The sequence below is a fragment of the Acipenser ruthenus genome, chromosome 9 (genome assembly GCF_902713425.1).
Source record: "Acipenser ruthenus chromosome 9, fAciRut3.2 maternal haplotype, whole genome shotgun sequence".
Classification (NCBI taxonomy): domain Eukaryota; kingdom Metazoa; phylum Chordata; class Actinopteri; order Acipenseriformes; family Acipenseridae; genus Acipenser; species Acipenser ruthenus.
In genome coordinates, this window is record NC_081197.1 from 48549131 (window position 1) to 48573753 (window position 24623).

The 24623-nt window shown below is 38.1% G+C and overlaps 1 protein-coding gene across 13 annotated transcripts in view; it reads left to right on the top strand.

The window, feature by feature from the left end:
* The window catches only part of LOC117405667 (dystrophin-like), a 689570-nt gene that overhangs the window by 75889 nt on the left and 589058 nt on the right, over window positions 1-24623 (top strand). Inside the window, exon 1 of one of the 13 annotated variants that reach the window (XM_034008884.3) lies at window positions 1583-1955. The exons of the other annotated variants lie outside the window; for them this stretch is intronic. Within the exon in view, the coding sequence (XP_033864775.3) occupies window positions 1922-1955 (34 nt within the window). The 5' untranslated portion in view covers window positions 1583-1921. Of the gene's footprint in view, window positions 1-1582; window positions 1956-24623 lie in introns of those variants that run through there. 13 annotated transcript variants of the gene reach the window in all.

The following is a 24623-nucleotide window of genomic DNA, read 5'->3' on the forward strand; positions in this document are numbered from 1 at the left end:
AGAAGCCTTTATCCAAGACGACTTACAGACTAGGGTGTGTGAACTATGCATCAGCTGCAGAGCCACTTACAACAACGTCTCACCCGAAAGACGGAGCACAAGGAGGTTAAGTGACTTGCTCAGGGTCACACAGTGAGTCAGTGAGTGAGCTGGGATTTGAGCCGGGTATCTTCTGGTTACAAGCCCTTTTCTTTAACCACCGGAATTAGTGCAGTGTGATACTGTGATTTGTTACAGACAGGTCCTTTGTTATTTTCGTAATATATGTTACCTTTAGGTGACTATCCACCAATATGGCGTGAACCTCCATTGTTTCGCTGATGATATCAGCTGTTTGCCTTGCAGATATCAAGTGTTGGATGTCTCAGAACTTTTTGAATGTTAAATCCTGATAAAACAGAGGTTATGCTAGTGGGCTCTCAGAACCAACAAAAAAATAGGATTACTTCAGTTATACTTTAGCAGTCTCTCATCAGAACTAAAACTAGAAATGAAAAATGTGGGGGTCATCTTTGACCCTTATCTGTTATTTGAGAAATATAGCTAAACTCAGACCTATTATTTCTGTACCTGATGCTGAAAGACTAATGCATGCCTTTGTTTCATCTAGACTTGATTACTGTAATGCACTTTTCTCTGGTATTACTGCTCATTCAGAACACTGGCGCTAAAATCCTGACTAAAACCATAAAAAAATGAATATATTACTCCTGTTCTGTCCTCTTTGCACTAGCTCTCTGTGCAGTTTAGAATGAGTTAGACTGTGCGTTTAACTTCTAAGGCCCTGAATGGATTAGCGACCAGTTACTTACAGGAATTATTGGCCCTGTATACTCCTGACCGCACTCTTAGATCACAGGATGCAGGGCTGCTGATTATTCCAGGGTACATTAAAAAAAAATAAAACATGGGAGGAAGGGCCTTTTCTTTAAGCTCCTAAATTGTGGAATGTCAGGGAAGCTGGGACTCGTACCGTTTTAAGTCAAGATTGAAAACATATTTTTATAAAATAGCTTTTCTATCTTAGTTTTCCTATTTTACATTCTAAATGTTTTCGTTTTGTCCTTTTTTTTAATTCAGATCTTCTTAAATGATTGTTTTAAGCTGTTATTATTGTTTTATTCCCATTTTTTTTTTTTTTTTACAATTTAAAGCCACTTTTTTTTAATTGCTGTTTTCATCATATTCTTTATTGGACTGTTTTTTAATGTAATGTTTTTTAATGGTCTAATTGTTGGCTGTTTTATGTTTGGGATCCTTATACAAATGTATGATTATTTGCTTTGAAATACTTTTTGCATGAAAGTTGCTATATAAATACAATTTGATTTGATTTGATTCTTGCCTTGCCCAGCAGTTCATGGCAATGCAAGTACATTTTCTTGCTGAGAGACAACCGTCTTGAGTCATACTATAAACTTTTTGCGCCCTGAGCGCTCTTTGAAGTAAACAACAGTGTTTTTATTGTGGAAAGAGCTGTTGAATGTTCAAACTCCAAGGGAGCTGTTGTGTATAATTCAAATCAATTCCTTATGTCTAGCTTGAAAGCAGGGGCTTATATGTACAGCCCATGGGCCGTCCTGCTGCGGGAGCTGCACTGTTTTAAGGGAAAGGATGGTTATTGCTTCTGCGTGGGGCCTGGAATTCAAACCATCTAGAGGCCTCTTACAGTATCTGGCATCAGTGCTTTTTCAGCTCATTGGAAACTCTTGTACTGCAATCCTCAGTTAACTTTGCCGAGAAGTTATAAGGGAACCTGAGGTGGAGTTTTTACAACTACAACTGACTTTGGTATTAGGCACTGGTGAAGAAACAAAAGCCATTGTACCATATCCTATAACACACTGAAGCCATTTAAAAATCTGTTTTGCTGTGTTTTTTTTTTTTATTTTGGACTGTATCCAAGCTCTTCCTTTTGCAAATGCTTTCTTGTGAGGAAGATGTGGAAGAATTGTGTAAGTATGATCACAGCAAAGTAGGAGAGACTTCTAAACTCTAATGTTGCGGGTTATAGGAACTGCTACTGTAATTCATCAATGTTATAGAAAAACAGAAATTTGAAATGCATGTTTTAAGCTTTACAATATTGTATTAAACAAAACTAACAATCTTTATTGTGCAATGTTAAATTACTGCAATCCTTCAGTTATTGGAACAAAGTTATTTGAAAAGAAATAGATATTTTTGCCTCCAATCACTTGTCATATTTTGTTGTGAATAACTAGTATAACAGTACCTGTAGTTTCTACCTTTAAGTTACATGATAACTGTAATGTTGTATTGCTTTTATCTTGGATTGCTGTGCTGTCTAATGCCAGTAATAAGTTATATTTCAAATGTATCACACTACAGAGCTTTGCGGCTAGGTGTTGATCTATTGTATCTAAAATGAATCTAAAGAATTCATTTCCATTTCCTTTTTATTACTGTGCTTTTGATATACGTGGAAAATACATTGCCATCCAAAACATGTTCTCTGTAGCATTTTGCAAAGATGTGTATGGCCATTTTAAAAAGAAAGCAATGGTGCTTAAGAACTATCGTTCACTGATGCCAGTGACAGCAGAAGAATGTGCCCCCTTTCTTTTTTGATGCACTTAACCATATCCTTGGTGACACACCCCAACATAAAACCTTGTTTCATTAAGGCTTGGGTGGTGTAAAAAGTGGAGAAACTCTATGCAGAGCTGTGATTGATAGTATACAGGGTACAGGGGTTGAAAGGGAAAGCCAAGGCTATTTCCATGGGGAGCCCTCCTCATTCAAGTTGAGTCTTTTAATTCATCTAAAAGTGATTGCTGTTTTTTTGCTTGTTGGGAAGGAAGCAGTTTCACGTCAGTCTTTGAAGACTCTTCATTTTTCTTATAAATGCTTACCATTCCTATCGAATATATATATATATATATATATATATATATATATATATATATATATATATATATATATATACATATATATATATACGAATCAGCAAAGTGGTTTCAATTTTGTTTAACAGAAAACCATTTAAATTAAAACCAGTTGGCAAAGCAGTTGCTGTCATTCATATAAATGCAACTTGTTTTTTTCCCCATATTCATTATTTTTTTCAATTCAGGCATAACATAAATAAATAAATAAATAAATAAATAAACAATCAATAATTGAAAATATTTCTGTTTGTTTTTGATGAGATAAAGTAACCAGCACAATTAGAATACGGTCACTTTAACGCAGTACATTGAGAGCTGAGTAATGTTTAAAGACTTTTAGGACTTTATACAAATTCAGTCTCCTCATAAATTATTTATTAAAAAGAAGTTCCTAATGCATGTAGTGGATAAAACAAAAATTGCATGCTCTTAACGCCTAATGGACTATAAAGCTGGTCCATTTAATACTAATCTTTGACCTGAAACTACACAAGTTATACTGCAAATTGAACATTTGTATTACAGAGGCAATTGAGTTTTGTATAGAGCACAAATCAGTGTCAGATATGTATAGCGCTTTTAAATGTGCATGAGGTATATTGTGAAGTAAATAAAAAGGTAATGCATAATAAGCCTTCTGTTAACACTATAAGCCATAATAAAGAGCCAAATTTATCAAGTTCCTTTTCAGGTATTGTTAAAATTACAACATACAGCAAGTAAACCATAAATAAGGTTAATTTAATGTCTCAAAAGTGTGCCTGTGTTGTGTGTTACTGTTTAAAGACCTTAACTACTGTAAGCTTCCCAATAGGATATTAACGCTGTTTTTAATTACTGCTAAGATTGGGTGGCTTATTTGTGGTATTTAAAAAAAAAAAAAGGTTCTTGTGCAACTATTTAGCTGCGAGTTTTGATTCTTGCTCTGTGCCACAAACCTTGATTAAGTTCTACACTGAATTAATAAATTGTAACTCTGAGAAACAACTAGTAGCATCAATAATTTTGTTACGGTTTTGGACTTGTTAATACATTAAGTACACAGGAGATTTAAGGAAAAAACATGGCTGGTTTTGACAACCCTCCAAATCCGTGTTCTGCAGCATGTAGACTATACAATACAGTCCCGACTGAAATATCTGTAGCATGATTAGGAAGTAGAAAGCAACTCTGCAAATAAATAATATTGCACTAGAAATTTCTAAGGCGAGTAAATCATTTTTATACCTTCAGGCAAATTTGTATTTTATATTGTTTCAGTATCTAAATCAAGCTAAGGACACAGTTATGAAGTACTGGTTAGTAGAGAGATCCATGAATGAATATCACCACTGATAAGTGGAGTTTCTTGTACTTATAAATGCAAGTTAATTAGCATGCTGTGGCTCTACTAGCTCATAATGATCTACTTTTCCATTGATAACTGACACATGTAGGGTCACATGTTATTTATGTGGTTGTTGGGGGATAATGTATTCTACTAACATGCATTTTGATGTTGGTGAAGCCTATTGCCATTACAGTTAGTTTGTGTGGTAAGCAGGTTCAACTTGTATTATTTTAGACAGAGGTTTACTTTGCACTTCCCACTGTGTAGGACAGATTGATGTATTGGCAGTGATGCTAGTCAAAGGATCCCACAGTAAATTTAGCACACCTTCATTCCAGCACAATGTATCAGTGGGACTGGTCTAATGGTAAAGATGCATTAGGTGCTAGTGTACAGTCGTATTACAAGGAGGAATTTGAACAGACATTCTGTCATACAGAGATAGGCACTAACAAGACATTTGTTTCTAGCATGTTTTAGCAATGAAGAACAGAGAGGTTTGGTACTGTGAAATAATAAGATTCCAAGATATGTGTACAAACTCTTTTTTAGCTATTTTTACACAAAAGCTGTAAACATTAAAGCACCCAGCATTCAGTCCTGTGGTAACTCAAAGTTGATACTCTCAATCAAGTGTTAAAAGAATATAGTCCTAGAAAAAGTAATTAAGAAATGATTACCTGAAATCGATTTTGCTCTGCATTATGATAATTATTTTTTAACTTTCATTTTCATATAATTACTGAATGATGAAAAGAACAATTGATTTCACAGTATATTTGAGCGCTTACCAGTAGAGTCAGGGTGCAGCAGTCAAAAAGAGTCCCCTTCCTTCAGTTTTTATGTTCCTTCTCCAGCACCCACATGCAAAAGGTTGGTAATTAAGCATCCCTGTTTGTATACATTTTCAAATATGCTTCCGCTGATACTACTGCTAATGTCTTCTAAACCTTATTCTGGTTGCAAAGTCCCTATTTTCAGGGTTATGGAAATCCTAACGGCACCCTTGACCTGTGACTTAAGATGATCATGTGATTTACTTTCTGGATGATAAAGACCTAACCGTTAGAGATACTGGCTTTCTGTGATACTGTTGGTTCAGTTTGATTGTGGGTATCGTACAAGGAAAATTAACCCTATTGTGCAAGTTATTTTATGCAGTCACCACCTCTTAGAACGGGCACAGTTTTGTTAACAGGATTCACCCGCAGTAAGCGATGGATGGTATAAACTCCCACACAATAACCTGACATTCAAAATGTCCCCCAATCACCAGTCCAGTAATCAAAACAAACATGCGTGTATGTGGTGAAATCTTTATTAAGACACGCATTACACTAATAAAAAAGATGTATTAAACCCTATGAATGTAATAAAAAGTAAGTGCAAAAAATAAATGAAAGTACAGGTAGGCTACATTACTGCAAATTGTTTCCAGCGAAGAACTCTGTGATACGCATCTGGACGGTGTTTTCTTTGCAAGTGTGGACAGCAAACTTTGACAGCGTTTATATTCCAATTCGGCTCTATATCCGGATGCTGCTCCATAGCACGCCGCAATGTTACAAAAGCTTATGTCTTCGGTGTCTGTTTCAGGTAGAGCGTCCTGGTTGCCAAGGTGACACAGCTGAGAATTCTTCCTCTGACACCCCCTGTGGTGTCAGAGTTTTAGTTTCGGTTGTATTTTCAGCAGCACTCTCCTCCTCAACTACAGAAACCCCAGCTTTTTGAAGCAATGTTGCATCTAACAGACATTTTATTTACACTGAATTTTCATGTTGATGTGCATCGCTTTTCTCTTTCCAGCCATGCTTGCTGTTTCAGTCAGTGCTGTTTTTTCAAACCGTGAACCTGACACTGTGTACAGGGATTAAATAGCCAAGATACAGTACAGGGGTGATCGCTCAGTAACAAGGTGCAAACAGCTGACTGACCGACCTGTCAAGCTTTTACTACAGTAAAGTGCTGCCTTTTGTATTGAAATCTATGTGAATGGCAAGAAAACAAGGTGAAAACAGCTGATTGGTGGATTCGTAAGAGTGATTACTACAGTAATAAGCAGTGCATTTGTTATTTAAATCTATGTGATTGGCACATTACGAGATCCAAGCAGCTGAGTTTGCCTGAAATATACGGTGTGCTTAACACAGTATAAACGATGCCTTTGTTATTGAAATCAATGGGAATGGGAATGGCATACGGCAGACGCTGTTTGTCCGATATGAATGGCTGACCGAAATTACCCTGTACGGTGCAAGTGGTGGATACTGTAGCAAACACCATATCTGAGCTTCATATCGCAGAAACCATTTGAGGTAGTGACTTCATATTTTCTGGGTTATATAAACCCTTCATGAATTGTAAAATCTCCTATGTGTAGCTCCCATTTGTAATTTGAAGGCAATTGCTAATGCATCCCTAAGAAATACATTCTTTAAAAAGAATACTGGGTTTAGGCAACAAACACCAATACTGAACACTTCAGTAAGTTAGTAATGCTCATACAGTAGACAAAAGTAATTTAGGAGTTTTATGTTCTGAAGGTTACGTAATAGGCAGTACATATAAAGACCAAAAGAGGCTGTTGGTTTTCATTTGTTTTGGGGGATATGGAGAGACAGAAGCATTTCAGGGTGAAGAGAATTTGCCAGTATTGCCTTTCTCCTGAAAGCTGTTTGGATTAACATGTAGTGTAAAGGGGCTGGCGGAGGCGTCTCAGCTATTCCAGATTTGGTATTCATGTTGAAAGAATGCTGTTTCAAGGGAGAGCAGGCATAATGATGACCTTGATTTTCTGTTCTGACTGTATTTCTTTCTTTCTTTTTTTTTGTTTTGCTCTGCGTTTGGAGTGGTAAACCCAGTATTTCCCACAAAGCTTCTCTGTTGTCCTGGAAGGCCTTATCTTCTTTATCAATGCAGCTGATTCATACTCACATTTTATTTTATTTTTTTCTTTCTTGAAGGTCGTGGGCTGCAGAGTGGGAATACAAGAAGTCTCTTTTTCTCTTTTGAGCCCAACAAAGTTCCTGTTTCTCTGAGAATTGTTATATATATATGTATATATATATATATATATATATATATATATATATATATATATATATATATATATATATATATATATATTGTAACCGGCCGGCACTCACGGTCGTTCGTTGACCCTTTGAAAGCAGACCCAGGACACAGAAATGGGGTTTTTGAAGCGCGATTGCGCTATTTTTAATAAACAGCACACAAACAAAAATAAACAGCTAGCTCCGGTTGGAGCGCTAACTACACAGGTAAATCCCTGACTCACTCGCAGGACGGCAAAGCCGTTTACCTGTCACACAAAACACACCGGTTTCACACAGCACTTAATTATGTATGACTGCTCAGAGACAGAGCACACTATCTGCCTCCTTCTACTCAGCAGCCCCGTACAGACAAGCTGCACGTCTTAAATACCCTGCACCTGGCATTAATTTACAATTCACGGGGCGGAGCTATGCCACCTGATAGTGTTTATTGACAGAGTTAGTAAACATATACACATGGAGAGAGGGGCTCCGCCTCTTCCAGGCCCAACATTTACTTGATCGATAGACACGATAAACAGGAGGGGGGCCACCGTCTTTGAGGTGACCCGACATACGAGAGGGGCACCGTCTCTGAGGTTACCCGACATACGAAGAGGCTCGCGAACCGGAAAGAAAACATGAATTAGTAATGAAGGGGACCGATTGATTTTTCTTCTGAAAGCGGAATGCCAACTTCAGAAAATAAGCTTTTAAGATTGGAAATCGCTTCTGCTGGTGCATCTGAAGGAGGAGAAATTACTAAAAAATCGTCCAGCAAGTGGATCAAGAACGGGACATAATAGACATTAAGAAGAATCCAGCATAATGCTTCCGACAGGGTATCAGATATCTTCGGGCTGCTGCGGCAGCCAAAAGTCAATTGAGTGGCAAAATAAAACTTCCCTTCCCAGCATATACCAAACAGGTGACGGAGAGAAGGATGGATTGGCATTACTTTAAATGCGTCTGATATATCTGCTTTTGCTAACCAGGAACCACGACCTGCTAATTTAATTGAATGTATTGCGTCTGCAATAGTGATGTAATGCAGGGAAAATTGATCTTGGGGAATTAATGAGTTAATGCTGCTGGTGCTTGACCCCCGTGGTGCTGATAAATCAATAATGAGACACTTTTTTCCTGACATTTTCCTCGTGGCAATGCCGATAGGATTAATTCTATATACTGGAAAAGGAGGAGCTAAAAATGTACCGACTATAAATCCTTTTTTAATTTCTTTTTCGATGAGAGACTGCACTGATTGAGGATCTTGAGTCGCTGAATAAAGATTTTTGCTTTGGAACGAGGAAGAAGGAATTTGAGTAAGACCGGTTGAAAAACCATTTTTTAATCCGTCGATCAGGTAATTAATTAAGTTACTGTCGGGATGATTCTGTAATTTACTTGATAACGCCAGGATGTTTATAGGAGTAAAGACGGTGAGCATCGGGGAAAGTCACTTGCGTTTTAAAGGGCAGATTGTATTAGCGTGAGCGTCACCGCAATTGCTGCACATGTGGATAAAATTGCATTGCCTATTCGAACAGAAGCCAGTATTGAAATTGTTGCAGATTTGTCTTCCTCCTGATAATCTGATACTGCTCCCGTATTTGTCTTTCCTTGTAGATTGATCGAGGGGAGCTGAAGAATGTATAGGATTAGGTACTGAAGATCTGTATGAATTAGCGGCGAAACCGGGTGCTTTAGAAGTTGATGCAATTGCAGCTTTAGGGCAGAGAGCTGTTGAATGAGCTGTTGAAGTGCAGACCCCACATGCATTAGCCCTTAAACCACCAAAAATTCTATTAAATAGATCTGGATCAGGTTTTGCCCAATTGATGATGTGATTATCTGCTGCCAATATCGCTGCTGCTTTTGCAGAGAATGCTTTATGATACTCATAAAACATAGTCCCTCCGTATCTGACAGACAGCTCCACGATGTAATATTCGTAAGGTTCCAATTCAGCTCTGCGGTTAGGATATACCGAGCATAACACATCTCTGAATATGGAGAAAGCAAGGACAAACTCCCCTAATGTAAGATTTTTAAGCAGTCTGGGATCTCTGGATTTTAGAGTTACCGCCAATTCTCAATCGACTACTCTATCGACTACTCTATGGTCCAAGAATTCCGAAGTCGTCATTAATAGTGAAACAAGATTAATGTCCTTACCTTCGAGAATGACACGTCTGATTTGTGGAGATATAGTGTGACGTCTCGCTGCAGTTGGAGAGGAGGATCCGTATGTAGATGCAGTAGCGAGGTTGTATATTGGAGGATCTGCTTCGCTGGCTGAAATTAGGGCTGGACCGGAAGAAGCTGTAGGCGACGCTGCAGCATTTGATGCTGAAATTAATGACTGCGCTGTAGATTGTTTTCCCCGTTCCATAACAGACACCCTTTTTTCTAGATCCGACAGTTGAGAACTGACCGAAGATAGAGTATCGGAAAAAGGCTGCATAAATGATTTTATCTCGTTGAATATTTGCGAATGTTGGATTTCAATGGCTGGCTGCTGGTTAGCGGTGCTAGTTGTGGGGGTGGTTAGATCCGGAATAGACTGCCTGCTGTCTGTTTTAGGACGCTGAATGGCTGGGCGCGGCTGATTATGTTTTTCCGGAGGAAAGACTGGTTCTGCTGAGACTGAATTGCAATAGAGAATGAAAAGAGACTCTCTATCACTCCCTGCCGGAATCTCATTACCATTTTTAAGGAGGGTTTTTATCAATTTATTCATGGGCCAGTCCTTCCAAAACAATCGATCCGGAGGGGCGTCCTGAGGCCGAAGACGCTTGGATCGCCGCAGATTCGATGTTTGGGTGGCAGAAACGGTAGGCAACATTTGAACTGGAACCTGGTCGAGAGCCTGATCAGGAGCCTGATCAGATGTAACTGAAATAGCAGAAGGGGAGAAAAAATGGAGACTGGACAGACCCTGGATTGAAGCTGAAGGAGAATGATCTGTTAATGACAGAAAATCCTGGGAATCCTCTGAATCCGATGACAACTGCTGTAAGTACTCCATTATTGAGGTACGCAAATGTAGATGGGTCTTGAAATCGCTTAGGTTTAAGCCAAAAACGAAAAAACACAAGACAGCGAGGTAGAGGTGACAAATGTTAAATTAAGGTAGGTTTAATTGATGACAGCAGATGATAGGTTGTTGGTGCCTAGCTCCGCCCCCTGAACCCCACTTATAGGTTAACATTATATATCAGGTGCGGGTGATAATTACACAATAAACAATTAGCAAAATAAAAAAATTAACCAAAATGTGCAAACGCACATGTTTTCTGCAGGGAGGATATTAACCCCCTCCCTGCTGTGTTACAATATATATATATATATATATATATATATATATATATATATATATATATATATATATATATAATCTGCAGCGGGCAGATGCCGAATTAGCTTTGAATTTTGTGTAATTTCGGCATCTGCCCTGGCTGGTCAACTACCCACAGCCACCCGGACGAAGAAAGATTTTTAACAGATACAGTATAATACAAATAGAGAGTGAATTACCTTCGTTGCCTTTAAGCGCAAAAGCGCACCGCCACCAGCCACCCATTGTAATGTTTATTTAAATAACTTATATTTAAATAACAACGCCAAATAACAATGTAACACTAAAGCGACACATTCAATTCTATTTCTACTACAAGCCTTCCTCACTGTCAGTGTAACGGGCAGTTATATATTACCTGCTATTATGGATTCTGCCCCCTATTGGTAAGATGAGTTGAGGGTGAAAGCTCTGTAGCCATGACTGCAGACCAGCTCTTTTACATTGGGAGGGAGCAGGTGGGCTTACAAACTGAGAATTCTCCTGGGAGAATTAGGGAGGTTGGCAGGTATCTGCTAATATGCAGATTGGAGAGTTTAGGAAAAAATAAGGATGAAACAGGAACTACAGGTATTGGTGCTTTTGATAAAAACGTAACAGTCAGAACTACTAACTACCTTTCCTGTCCACAATTAACACAGAGTTGTGCAAAAGAAACCTTAAACAAATAACACCAACCACGTCCCCAGCCCTATCGACCTAGACAGAGCATTGTATATTTGACTGGTAAGACTTGTGCCCATGAGTACCCCCTGCCAACCATACTTCAGTAGACATCGCTGTGTTATGTACTGGAATAAGAATAGGTTTATTTCATACTGTATTAAAAACTCCAGTTCTAACATTTTTCTTCAACATCAGAAAGCCTTTAATGAATGACAGAATATCTCCCTGAAGGAGGATAATTGAGGCAGAAAGTTTTTTTTTTTTTTTGCACTGCAGGGTGCCAGGATCAAAGGCAATTGTTGGCTGCTGTCCAGATTTTCAGGGACAGTACTGATTTAAGGTCTTATGTCCTTGTGTCCTAAATCCCATGACCAATGTCCTGAATTACAAACACTTGAACAGCTGTGAGTTTCAGTTCCCCCAAGCCACTGACAATTGATTTTAATCTCCTGTGTCACTTTCTGTGGGCATTCCGACCACTTACAGTTCATGTTGTTTAATAAACTTCTAAGCTAGGTTGAACACCTGCTGCTTGATTGCACAGAATGGCATAAAAAAAAAATAATAATAATAAGATTTGATAATGAAAGCCCCCTTTGTGATTTACTGTTTTTGAACCAAGGCTGCAACTCACAGCCTTATTAGTGTTACATCTACAACTTTAGACATGGTGACTCAAGGCTTGTTCAATGCAGTTTGCAGTGGAATAATGTAAACTGGGATGAACAGTCACTGCTTGAGTGCGCATAATTAGGTGTCACTGCTTTTGCTGGTAAATGGTAAGCAATGCCTCTGCTTCATAATGGTCTCCCACACTTTGCTATACTTCACCATGCTGTTACCATGGTTTACCACACAGCACTGTAAACAACCCACTGCAATTATAAACATTCTTAAAATCCTATGAAGAAAGGTGTACACAGTGGGAGGTCTTGTGGATTTATCAGTGTCACCTGGCATAGCAAAGAATGCTTCAAGTAATTGTGTTATTAATCCTGAGTACAAATATAAATAACAAATATAAAAATAGGGGTTAGAAAAAGTTGCATCTCATTTATACTGGCAGCTTGCTCCTATATTTGCCTTATTTTTTCTCAACAGCTGTGTAGACAGAGAAATTAATAACGTAATTTCTCCTGTTTATGATTTTTTTTATTTATTCAGTAAGCAGTGCTCTTTGAGCCCTGACACATATCCTGTTTGAAAGGGACCTGTCTTTCCTATGGAGGTCTCAGATGGTGGTCTATCTCTAAGCTCTATCTGAATTACTTCATAGTTTCTTGCCAGAGAGGGTTACACCCATGTCTAAAGTAATGAAATCTGATGCAGACTGCTCCACTGCCGTTCCCAGGACTGAGTCAGAAATGACACATTGTGGTTGGTTTGACCTTTAAGCTTGTTTAATCAACTTGTGGTCAGCAGTTATCATTCCTAATCTCATATCTGATTGATTTCCATGTAATCTGAAATCAGCATTCTAGTATTTCTTTAATTAATATTTGTTTTTTCATCTCGTTTGCACTTGTAACTTGTTAGACGCTTGGGTCAGTAAACAGTGTTGATATTCAGCTTTGTAATGCTACTCACTTACTTCATTGGAACAATACAACGCTCTATCTTTCCATTAAAAAAAACATTATCTATTTTGTCTAATGTTTTCAAAATGAAGGTGACTGTGCCAAAAAAAAAAAAAAAACATGTTTATTGAACTTAAGGAAAGACATGTTATACATTTAATATGTTAGAGTTGTATTATAAGGGGTAATCCATGTAGCAATGCCATTAAAAACCATTACATATACTGTAATAAGAAACTAAAAATAGCTTTTGTATTGGAAGATTCCTGTGTGATTCCGTTTTGCTGCGTAGACTGCAACTGAGCCTTATTAGGCATTTCAAACTCGAAGCATTGTGAATCAAAGCTCATTCAGTGCTGCTTGTGTAGTAATAATGTTGCACATGGCACCATTTCCTTTTAAAGTCTCTGACTGAGCAAAACATGATCACAATGCATAATGCTCACAATGACAGTGAAATTAAAGGCAAGTCAAATTTCCAATAGGGGGTGTGTGAGGGTGCATCTTAATTATAAAAATCTTAGGGGTAGATGTACTAAAGTGTTGCACCTGTTGTAATAGTCACAAACCAGTTGCAAACGAGTCGGAAGTCTTGTGTGAAATGTACTAGACAACCACAATGCTATTTGTGACTTTTTAGGGAATGCTTTGCGGCAGCAGTTTCTGTTTGCAGTTCAAGCGTAGCTGAATATGTAATTAAGGGCGTTCCTGCATAAAATCGCAAATGTGTACAGTGCAGCAACATGATTTATTTTGTGTTACCATACCGGTAGCCTACAGGCTACAGTAAAAAGAAAGTGTGCTAGGTGTTCATTTGACTACTGTACTGTATACTGTATAAGTGTACTGTACATATTTATATTTTTGTTCATAGTATAATGTGTAGCCTACCCAAAACATATCAGTGTTATTTCAGCACAATGACTTATACATTTAAAATACATTGAGCACTATAAATGTATGTGTGTGCAATTTTATTGTATTTTTTTAAGCCCGACACCTCCTAACAAAAAAGAAAAATGGTTTTGATTCTTGGACCCTTGTATGTATGTTATCCTTCGGTCACCCTCTGCTGCAGCATACCACAACTCAACTCCCACCATTTATTTGAACAATGTCACACGACTCTCGCAATAGAGATCTCTATAAGAAGACGCAACAAATATTTAAATTAGTAAATTGCAGCTCTTTTCATTAACACATTTTCTCTTAGTACATACAACAAAATACTTTGCTAAGAGTCGCAGGCTTAACTGATCCGAAATGTTGATCCGATTCTGGAGCTGCACACACCTTAACTAGGGAAATTGACCAATGATAAGTGAACGCGTAGTTTAAAGACCCCGGTTGATAATTTAGTATACAGCCTGAGATCACAGTAATGTTGGGGAAAAATGGCAAACAGATGGACAAAGAGAATGCACTAGGTTGATGTATCTAGAACACAGGAAAATGGTTTAAGTTTGTAATTCACCATAGCTTGTGTTATTTACTAATGTTATAAACTGAGGTATCTGTCTACTTACAGTTTAACTTTTAGTAAAATACCTTTGTTCTTTGTGCAAATAAATATAGACATCAATAACAACTGAATACATTACCAAGAACTTTTTACACAATTATTACACCAAATTAATCACGATATATTACTGATTTTAAATTATTTTGCGTGTTTAAATGCATCACACATTGACTCTCGCTTCTCTATTTATCGATGTTCCAAAAACTCCTGGTCACATTTTACTAAACATTTTTAAACTAATAAATAAACAATTACCATAACGAACATTATCGTATTTGTCACAGTAACAGGAACATGTTTAACTCATTGTCTGGAGCTTGGTGTTATTTACATTATCGTCGGTACACTGCGTTTTGAGGTTCAAGCTACATCTGCATATTTTAAGTGTAAATACTTTTTAAAAACACCTTTATACTAATACAAGTACTAGCATCATTTTAATAGCAACACTGCAAGTATTTCAAAATTGTGCGGAAACCTCAACGTTTCTAGCAATATATTTCGAGGGCAATTCTCATCCCCTTCATTAAATCTGCATTATGCCACAGTCGCTCTAGCGCTCAACGCTGCCTCTGGGGCCAGCTGTACTAAAGGGATCTGATCCTGGATTCAGGCTCCGATCTGAACAGAGCTTCAGTGCGCTTCGAAGACTTCGTAATTCCATGATTCAGAAGTGACGGAATAATATAGATATTTGACACACATGACAACATTGTGCCAACAATGTATTCTTTTGAATGAATTACTTAAGGAATGTCTTTGGATATTTTAATTAGACATACAAGGGATGCAATGTTTTTTTTATACTTGTTTGTAACATATTTTATATTGAAGTGGAAAACACAAATACAAATTGAAAACCACAAATACAAATTGAAAAAACACAAATACAAATCAAAAAACAAAAATACAAATCAAAAAACACAAATACAAAAAGCCCTCAACCCAACGGAAGTGAAGATTGAGGCCACTCGCCCAGATAACCCAGCACAGTTTCCGACTCTCCACCTGTTTCTGGAAAAATTGAAGCTGTTAGAAAGCGCAAGTTGAGTCTTTAGTAACTTAGCTGGCCATGGTATATTTCTGTCAGTGTTATAATTGGTATCGGAACGTTAAGTATCATGTTTACCATAAATTTGTGTGGTGTACCTAGCGGTTAAAAACTACTATTTTAGTTAGACAACATTTTACTTGTTTTTTTGCAGCTCAGAAAAGTTTCGCTTCGATGCATGTGAATTTCTAGTTTTTTTTCAAAAAGCATCATAAGTGTTTTATACGATGACATTGAGGTTAGTGCAATTTCAACCTGCGAATGTTGCCTTGTTTTATTTTATTTTTTGGTTGCGGTGAAATTTAGATTTTCGCTGCCTCATCAACAATATTATCGCCTTCTAAAGCGTTAATTTTTCCATTCTTAATTATCCAAGCTCTCTATGATTTTTACTTTCTAAATGAAAGACATTATGGGTCCTACATTTCAGCGAGTGCTAGGGAAAAGGCAAATGTTCTGAAATAAAAGCAAAAAGCCTTTTAATGGTATACAACTAGAAAGAAATGTCTTAATTGGAGCCAGGAGAAGGTAAATTATTGTTCTGAGCAATTTCATGCAAATGTTATAGTGTTCAGATTGTTTTATTCCTTTGATTAATTCTGCCTTTTCCCCTGCTAATTAGGGCTCACATGCTTTTCATTGAATAATTACCATCAATGCAAGGTGTAGTGTATTACGAAGCAAAAGTAGATCAAGCCATATTTTAGCAAATCAAATGTAACTCACAGTATCTTATGAAAACCAGTTATTTGTTGCTGGGAGTATAAGTGTTCACCCATCTGAGATCTATTTTTCACCAAGATTTCCCAGTGTCTATGTCAATGTCAATGGGGTAGATGTAAGTATAGGCACAGTGCAAATAATTGCGGATGCAAAATTCAAATTGCATTGCGTCCAGGCAATTATTTTGCACTGCGCCCTATGTAAGCTTAAGAGCAATGCAAATTACTCAACACAACAAATAATGATCTGCAATTATGAGAAAGAGGGTCTCAATGAACGCATCTGTCTATTTAACGGCCACCCATGCAGCCCAGAGGTGACGGAGTTAGGAGTACAGGACAGTAGGTGCTGTATGACATTTGTGGAGCACGAAAATACAAACCAAAAAAAAAAGTCAGAATAAGGACAGCAAGTTCTCTTGGCGCACAAAAAAAGAGGGGAAATGTTTTCTGAGAAGGAGTTGTTTGGAAAAGCCTCAGCCAACATCAGTTATGCTAGTATCCTTAGGAAATTATATGTATTTGCCTGACATCCAGAAATTTGCCTAGCACTCTGGAAAAGGTGGATTGGGCTATCCCTCCAGACATTCCAGCTGTGGTCTGAAAGGAACCAGAAGCTAAGTAGTGCAGAGAACACAACACTTTCACATGTGCAGGGATAGTGGTCCCTAGATTGACGCTGAGGTCTAGCTCATCCCTTAATTCAGCTATTAGCACGGCATCCTCCGGCATCTCAAACAAAGTGACCCTGCTATTGAATATACAGGGTCTTCTTCGTCTTGCCCTTCTCCTCCAAACGTGTTCCTGTCTCTCCTCAACAAGAGCCAAGTGTCCCCGCATGAGAAACCACAGCAGCCATCCTGAAGCCAATGATGTTTCTGCAGGTGCATGCTTTTATACAGTTCTTAATTACTCGCTTCTACAATGGTTTTCACCTTGTAAGAAGAGGTGTAAAGTTTTTGCGCCCACTTGGTATTCAGATCCCACCCAATGCCATGCTTTTTTTTTTATTCATTTGAATGCATTTCAATGTCATTTGAATAGATTAATGATGTTAAAGTGCTAATTTGATAGTGGGTGCAGAGCGCCAGGTGAACACCATTCTTTTAGCGGCTGGTATTAAATCAGACTTTACGGTCGCTAAACACGATTTGCGGCCGTATTATGGGGGTTTTGCACCCACAAATCACTTTGCACGTATCCTTATATCTACCCCAAATATGTCATGCTTTATTTGATTTAATGTAAGTATTTATTTACTTTGCTTAAAGATGAATGATTATTAGCATTTGTGTTTAATGAAATCAAAGTGCATACAATTTCCTTCTTGCACTACCAATAAAGTACAGCAAAACCTGAGCTTAGATTATAGCACAAGGTCAGCATCCATAACTGAAAAACACTCAGGGTAGATGTACTAAAGTCTTGCGCCTGACACAATAGTCGCAAACCAGCTGCAAACGAGTCGGAAGTCTAAGGTGAAAGGTACTAAACAAGTGCAATGCTGTTTGCGACTTTTTAGGGAATGCTTTGAGGTTCAAGCTTAGATGAATATGTAATTATGGGTGTTCCTGCATAAATTTGTGAAAAGGGGGTGGAGATAGTGCAAATGAGGGTTCTCAGATATTTAATGAGATGTACGAAATTGCGACACTTACAATTGTATCAATTTGTTAAGATTTTTTGAAAGCATTTTTTAAACAGTCACAATTGCTGCTGGCATTTCCCAGTCCGCTTTTTCTTGTGCGTTGCCAATGCATTTTTCAGGTGAACACCCAAGTACCTAATTTTCACAAAAGGCAGGGTGTACTTACAAGCCTTGAAAAATTTCTATGGCATTCTGGTTTTCCCAATGTGTTGGAAGCAATAGACTGCACAACCCCTCCAGCTCATTCTGAGCATCTGTATAGCTGGGCAGCAGTGTGGAGTAGTGGTTAGAGCTGTGGACTCTTGACCGGGGGGTCGTGGGTTCAATCCCCGGTGGGGGACACTGCTGCTGTACCCTTGAGCAAGGTACTTTACCTAGATTGCTCCAGTAAAAACCCAACTGTATAAATGGGTAATTGTATGTAAAAAAATAATGTGATATCTTGTAACAATTGTAAGTTGCCGCGGGTAAGGGCGTCTGCTAGGAATTAAATAATAATAGGACCATGATCTATTTTGTGTCAATTGTCTTAAGTCAGCATTTCTTATACTGGGGGAAATGAAGCAACAAAAAATACGGACATAACTTTAAGATTAGGGCTTCTGATTCTAACCGATAAAACACCCCATACAAAAATGGAAACATTGGAAATGGTTACTCAATTCACATGCACTTCACCCCTTTTCCAATAAATAAATATATTTTAAAAAACCTACTACAGTACAAAAAAACTAAAACAACACCACCTTTCCCAGTGCAGCTGGGCAATGTCCCTCCTGCCTGACTTACAACTATCATTGATTCATTCTGAATACTTTAAACCCACCCAACTACTGAGTGGCCCCACTTTAGAATCTCATGGGATTAAACTGCCTTACATGTTTTATATATATATAACAGAATTACAATAGGTAAAATGAAGACGGAACAGAATGCATTGTACAGAAGATAACATTTAACAAAAACAATATTATTTTGATTCTTGCACCCTTGCATGCATAGATGTTATCCTTCGGGTACCCTCTGCTGCAGCAAACCACAGCTCAACTCCCGTTATTAATTTGAACAATATCCCATGACTCTTGCATTGTATAATGCTAGAGATCTCGGTAAGAAGACCCAACAATTATTTAAATTAGTATATAATTGAAAACAATGAAGACACCGAGAAGACTTACAGTTTAAATGTTTTTCATTGTAGGTTTCTTTTAGTTTTAGTACAAAGGACAAGACCAGACATGTAAGAAAGCCACTGACGATCAAGAGCCATGGGAAATAAAGGAAATCTTAATTCTAGTTTTAAAATTGTGAATAGTTTTTCCCTCTTGTTTACAATGGGTAGCACAGTAGCTTTAAAGTTTGGCTACAATAGGACTCTTCCCACTTTTGGAGGTTGCAAGTAGGCCACCTAAGCCAGGCATCAGTAATTAAACAGATGAGTAAGGGAGTGAAACAGGACTAAGGCCATTCACCCCTTAAACTCCAACCATTTTTGACAGCCATTGGTCCAGAAACAAGCATATACCACACCGAGCTATGTACAGATAAGTTACTTTGTTTGAAAGGGACCAGTATGCAGGGTGAGACACATGACTCCTGCTGCAGGCAGGCATGCTGGAGGTTTTTGAAAACATATGATTCCACTGAGGTAAAAGGGGAAAGGGACTTGGCATATGATCAACCAAGATTTAACACAACCTGTGTTCGACACAAGGCTGTTGAAGGGACATATTAATATATTTGTTCACAGCGTGAACCAGAACTTTTGCCAGTGAGACAACAGTCCTGGGGCATGAGACAGTGAAAAGAGAATTAACCAGTACCAGAATCTGTGAATGAGGGGGGTATTCCATCAGACACACAGCTGAAGTGTTTCAGAACCACCTCAAGCCTATTAATCACAGTGCATGGAATAAATAAGAGCTTCAGATAGAATAAAAGGCTGGTGGTGATTGCTGGTGATGACATCCCAGCAGTAGTCTTGCCAGAACCCAAACTACAGCTAGCCATCCAGTACTTAAAGCAATCAAAATCATAATCTGGGTGGGTGTCTGTGTGTGTCCATCTGTCTATCTCTTTCTGTTATATTGTAACCCTATTTACAGTATTAAAGTGCTCTGGACATACTTTAGCAGTTATAAGCTATCAGAATCTGGGGATACATGTTCATGTTCATGTCTAGATACAGTGGAAATAAGTCATAGTGATCTACTTTTTTCATGTAAGTGATAGCTCAAAGTTTGAATACAGTTTGTTTTCAAATAAAACTACCACAATTACCAATCAGGAAGTTTGTAATGCTTTAATCATATCAAGGCAATGAGATAACTGAGAGTTGCCCTCAGGGGCAGGAACTGATTGCTATCCTGATTGTAATTCAGAAGAGCAGCGTGCTGAACATTAAGGGGGCTTCCATGTTTTGCATGTGTGATCAGTCATGCAGAATGTATAGTTGCCACTGTTTTGGAGCTTTGAAAGTTGCCAGCGTAATATAAATTGCAGCAGCTGATTGTCTGAAAGTCATGAACGTGTGCATTAAATGTCAAGTATGCAGGCATGGAATGTGGAACTGAGAAACCCATTTGTGAGAAAATAAAGAGTATCCAGTGAAAGGAATAATAATAATAATAATTAGAATAAACATTTTAAGGATGCAGGGGGCTTAAATGGCAACTATCTGATCATTTCAAAGGAATGTCAGGAACCCACAGTTGAGCACGGCCTTCTTGTTCTGCTCCGATAAGGACTGTCACCGTTTTGAGATTTATCTCACATCATTAAATTAGATTGCTTTGGATTGTTGTTGTTGTAATGTTAGACACATTTTTGCCAGGTTTCAATTTCCATACGGTTCTCAAATGGAAGGTCATATGCAGTAGCATAACAAGTCACATTACTGTTTTTATTTTTATTTTTTATAGTACATCTCATTCTTCTAATTGATAATGGTAGTTTTTTCTGCAGCTCCATGGCAACTAATATTCAGAAAGCTTCACTTAGGGTGCTTAAAGTATATTAGGCCTAACCATTACTTTGTATTATGTATTCAGTACCAAATAAAAGCTTTGAGGCTGAATAATAATAAAAAATACATCATTAAACAATACTAAAAGGTTTTGTCCATAATTATAAGATCGCAATTATACAATGTTATATTAAAATAAATTAAGTTTAGGTGAATTGTTTTTTTCATGAGTATGAAATGTTTGTGTGTATATATAAAAACTGCAATACACAAAATTGAAGGTATGTGAAAGAAAAGGTTTTTAAAAAATGTATACAAAAAGGTTTAAAAGATTAAAAAATATTTTATTTTCAGGACGTTTCGGCCAAAAGCCCTTCTTCAGCTGTTTAAAAAGAAAAGTAAACACAGTGCAGAGTCTGTACAACAACAACAGTCCAAAGCAATCTAATTTAATTACACCCGAAACGTCCTGAAAATATTCGAAGTTTTAATCTTTTAAACCTTTTTGTGGACATTTTTTAAAAGTATTTTCTTATATATATATATATATATATATATATATATATATATATATAAATTATGTAACGTAGCCTCTCTGTACTCGGCTCGTTTACACCCTGAAGCAGCAGACCCAGACACAGAACTTGCACTTAGAGCCCTAGCTATACTTTTCTCCTTGTTAACTAGTATGGGACCGATACACAGTTTACCCGTTTCAAAAACACCTTCTCTCGTTTTTAACACACAGTGACTAACACCCGCCGACTTCCCAGAGACTCCTGCTTCATAACCAACCACCAGCACATACAAGCTTATATACACACTAATTCCACTCTGGAACGCACTTGCCGATTCTTCTTGAGCAACATCCGAAGAATCCGACCCTTCCTCACAAACTACGCTACCCAGCTCCTGGTCCAGGCCCTGGTACTCTTCCGCCTAGACTACTGCAACTCCCTCCTGGCTGGCCTCCCTGCGTCCGCCACCCGTCCGCTCCAGCTCATCCAGAACTCTGCTGCCCGCCTGGTGTTCTCTCTGCCTCGCTTCGCCCACGCTACTCCACTACTCCGCTCACTCCACTGGCTCCCAATCACCACTCACATCCAGTTCAAGACTCTTGTACTAGCCTACAGATGCCTTGACCAGACTGCACCCAGCTACCTCCAGACCCTCATCTCTCCCTACACCCCCACTCGACCTCTTCACTCCACCTGCACTAGAAGACTGGCTCTACCTCCGCTACGCTCCCCTGCCTCCAGAGCCCGCTCCTTCTCCACCCTTGCTCCGCAGTGGTGGAATGACCTTCCTACAGATGTCAGGACTGCCCAGTCCCTGACCACATTCCGGTGCCTCCTTAAGACTCACCTCTTCAAACAGCACCTGTAGAACTCCTCTGTTTGTATCCTGGGACACTATCACCCTTCATGTAAATGTGCTTTATTTTGCTCTTATCTGCCCCCTATTTTACTGCATTTAATCCTGTAATTCAGAATACTGTAATCTGCCAAGTGTTTAACCTATAGTATTTTGTATTTAATCATATCCTGATGTAACTATCACTATTATCTGCTGTATTATTGAATTGTGGTTTGTCACACTTGTACTTTGCTTGAACAAAAGTTATTGTATTTCTTGCTCTTATTGTATTACTTGTATTGTAACACTTAAAGTATTTGCTTACGATTGTAAGTCGCCCTGGATAAGGGCGTCTGCTAAGAAATAAATAATAATAATAATAATAATACAAGCACTTCAACAATAATCAAATTACACGATCCCCAGTGCACCCAGGTGATTCCCATTTAACCCTGAAGGCTTCTGGGACCTGCAATCTTTAGCCCAACGGCCATGACACCTCTCACGTGCACTACACAATTACACCAGACACAGTGAACACACACTATGCACACAGGTAGGGCTCTGTCACAAGACTAGGGAATTAGCATGGCCTATGACATGAACTGTGTGTTAGTAGAGCCTTTGCTTTTCACTCAGCTTCTTTGAGTTTATTATTAGTTTATGTAATGTAATAGGTCAAAGGTAGAGTTTTATAGGTCACAAGGCATTAGCACTGGCATGTCTTTTTAATCTCAGGCTATGTTTAGATAAGATGAAAACAGCACCTGTCACACGTATGTGTACAGAAATTAACAAACGCTAGGAAACCATGCTTGGTATGACAGAATTATATTTATACACTAGTTGCTTTAAAGTACTGTGACAGGGTGCACCCCGTCCCTTTGTGTGTATCATTTTGTATTTGTTGTTTAATTTGTATAAAACACAATGTTTTTTTAGCCTGGATGGGGTTAAAATGCCCCATCCAGATAAAATCATGAGAATGTGCAGTCAACTGCGAGTGCTTAGTGATAAACTGGCTGTTGACCACGCATGTGATAAAACCTGTGCCGAATGTGGTTGGGGTAAATTAGGTAATTGATAGCCAGTTGACCCCTCGGCCACAATATAAAAGACATGCAGCTTTGGCTGAACGGGGTGGGCCGTCCAGAGGAGGAAAGAGACAAGTAAGAACAGATACTGAAAGTAAACAATTGCTACTCGTGCTGGCTTTAAACCAGCCTGATACGTGTTTGATTTAGTGTTCACTTTGTTTTGTGTTTTGTCTGTTTGGTTTGGCCAACATGCCGTTTTGTTTTGTAAAGTGTTTTGTTTTTGTTTAAATATTTTATTTAATAAAGTAACTAGCGCATTTGCGTCTCACCCCGGAGTACTTGCCTGTTGTGTATTCCATTAATTTCCTGGCCTGACGTCACCACAAAGCCAACCTGCCACATGTACATATAAAGCAGTACCATGTATTCACTTATCAGATTACCATAAATTTACAAAAATATAATGCGAAAATGGTCCTAAATTGTGCTGTGTGTTAGAAGCTTGTGTGTGCTATTTGCAAATAAATTTTGCAATTAAGACAAGTACCCCTGGAGTGCCGACAAGCGTCTGTTTCATTTACTGCGAATGATATCAAGCTTTAAAGCTGTTGTCAGCAACCTACAGCAAGTTTCATACCACAGAATTAAATTCTTACTGTTGTAGAAAATAATCGATGGCATACTGTAACCGAAAAAATAAACGCAACCTCTTTCATAAAAAGGTAAATTAAAGTCCCAGGTTCTGGGACCTAAAGTGCAGAACAGCAGTTGTGATGCATAGTTCACCCCCTAGTCTCGCTTTGGATAAAAGCATCTGCTAAATGACTTAATAATAATAATAATAATAATAATAATAATAATAATAATAATAATAATAATGCAACACAATCCTTAATTTATTTCAATAAAACAATGTATTTTCATGCATTAATATGTGTTTAGAACAGTCATATGTTAATTATGTGTTTAATCTATATTTTAAAATTAACCAGCCTCCACTTAGAAGCCCTGTTCGAATTTTCTGAACAAGACACTTCTTATAATATGAATTCTCCAGGATAAATGAGTTGTGACATGAGCCAGGGTACTTGGCAACTACATCAGTGATAATACATTAAGCATCAAATAAAACTTGCACAGTTAAAGAATGATAATGTTTTCTATTTCGGAAAGCAATTTCATTTCTTGAATCTGGAGATATTGCAACATGTGTGCAATCTATTATACCTAGCACGGTTGGTAAGCCAGACAACTGATAAAATGTGTGTTTGACTCTATTTTGTTCCACATCCCCAGTTGGAAATCTTATATACTCCCTTGCCCTATGGAAAAGCGCATCTGTGACATCAGTCAGTATTTTTGACATAGAAGACTGACAGATGCCTGATCTGTCTCCAGCTGTTGTCTGGATGGCACCCGT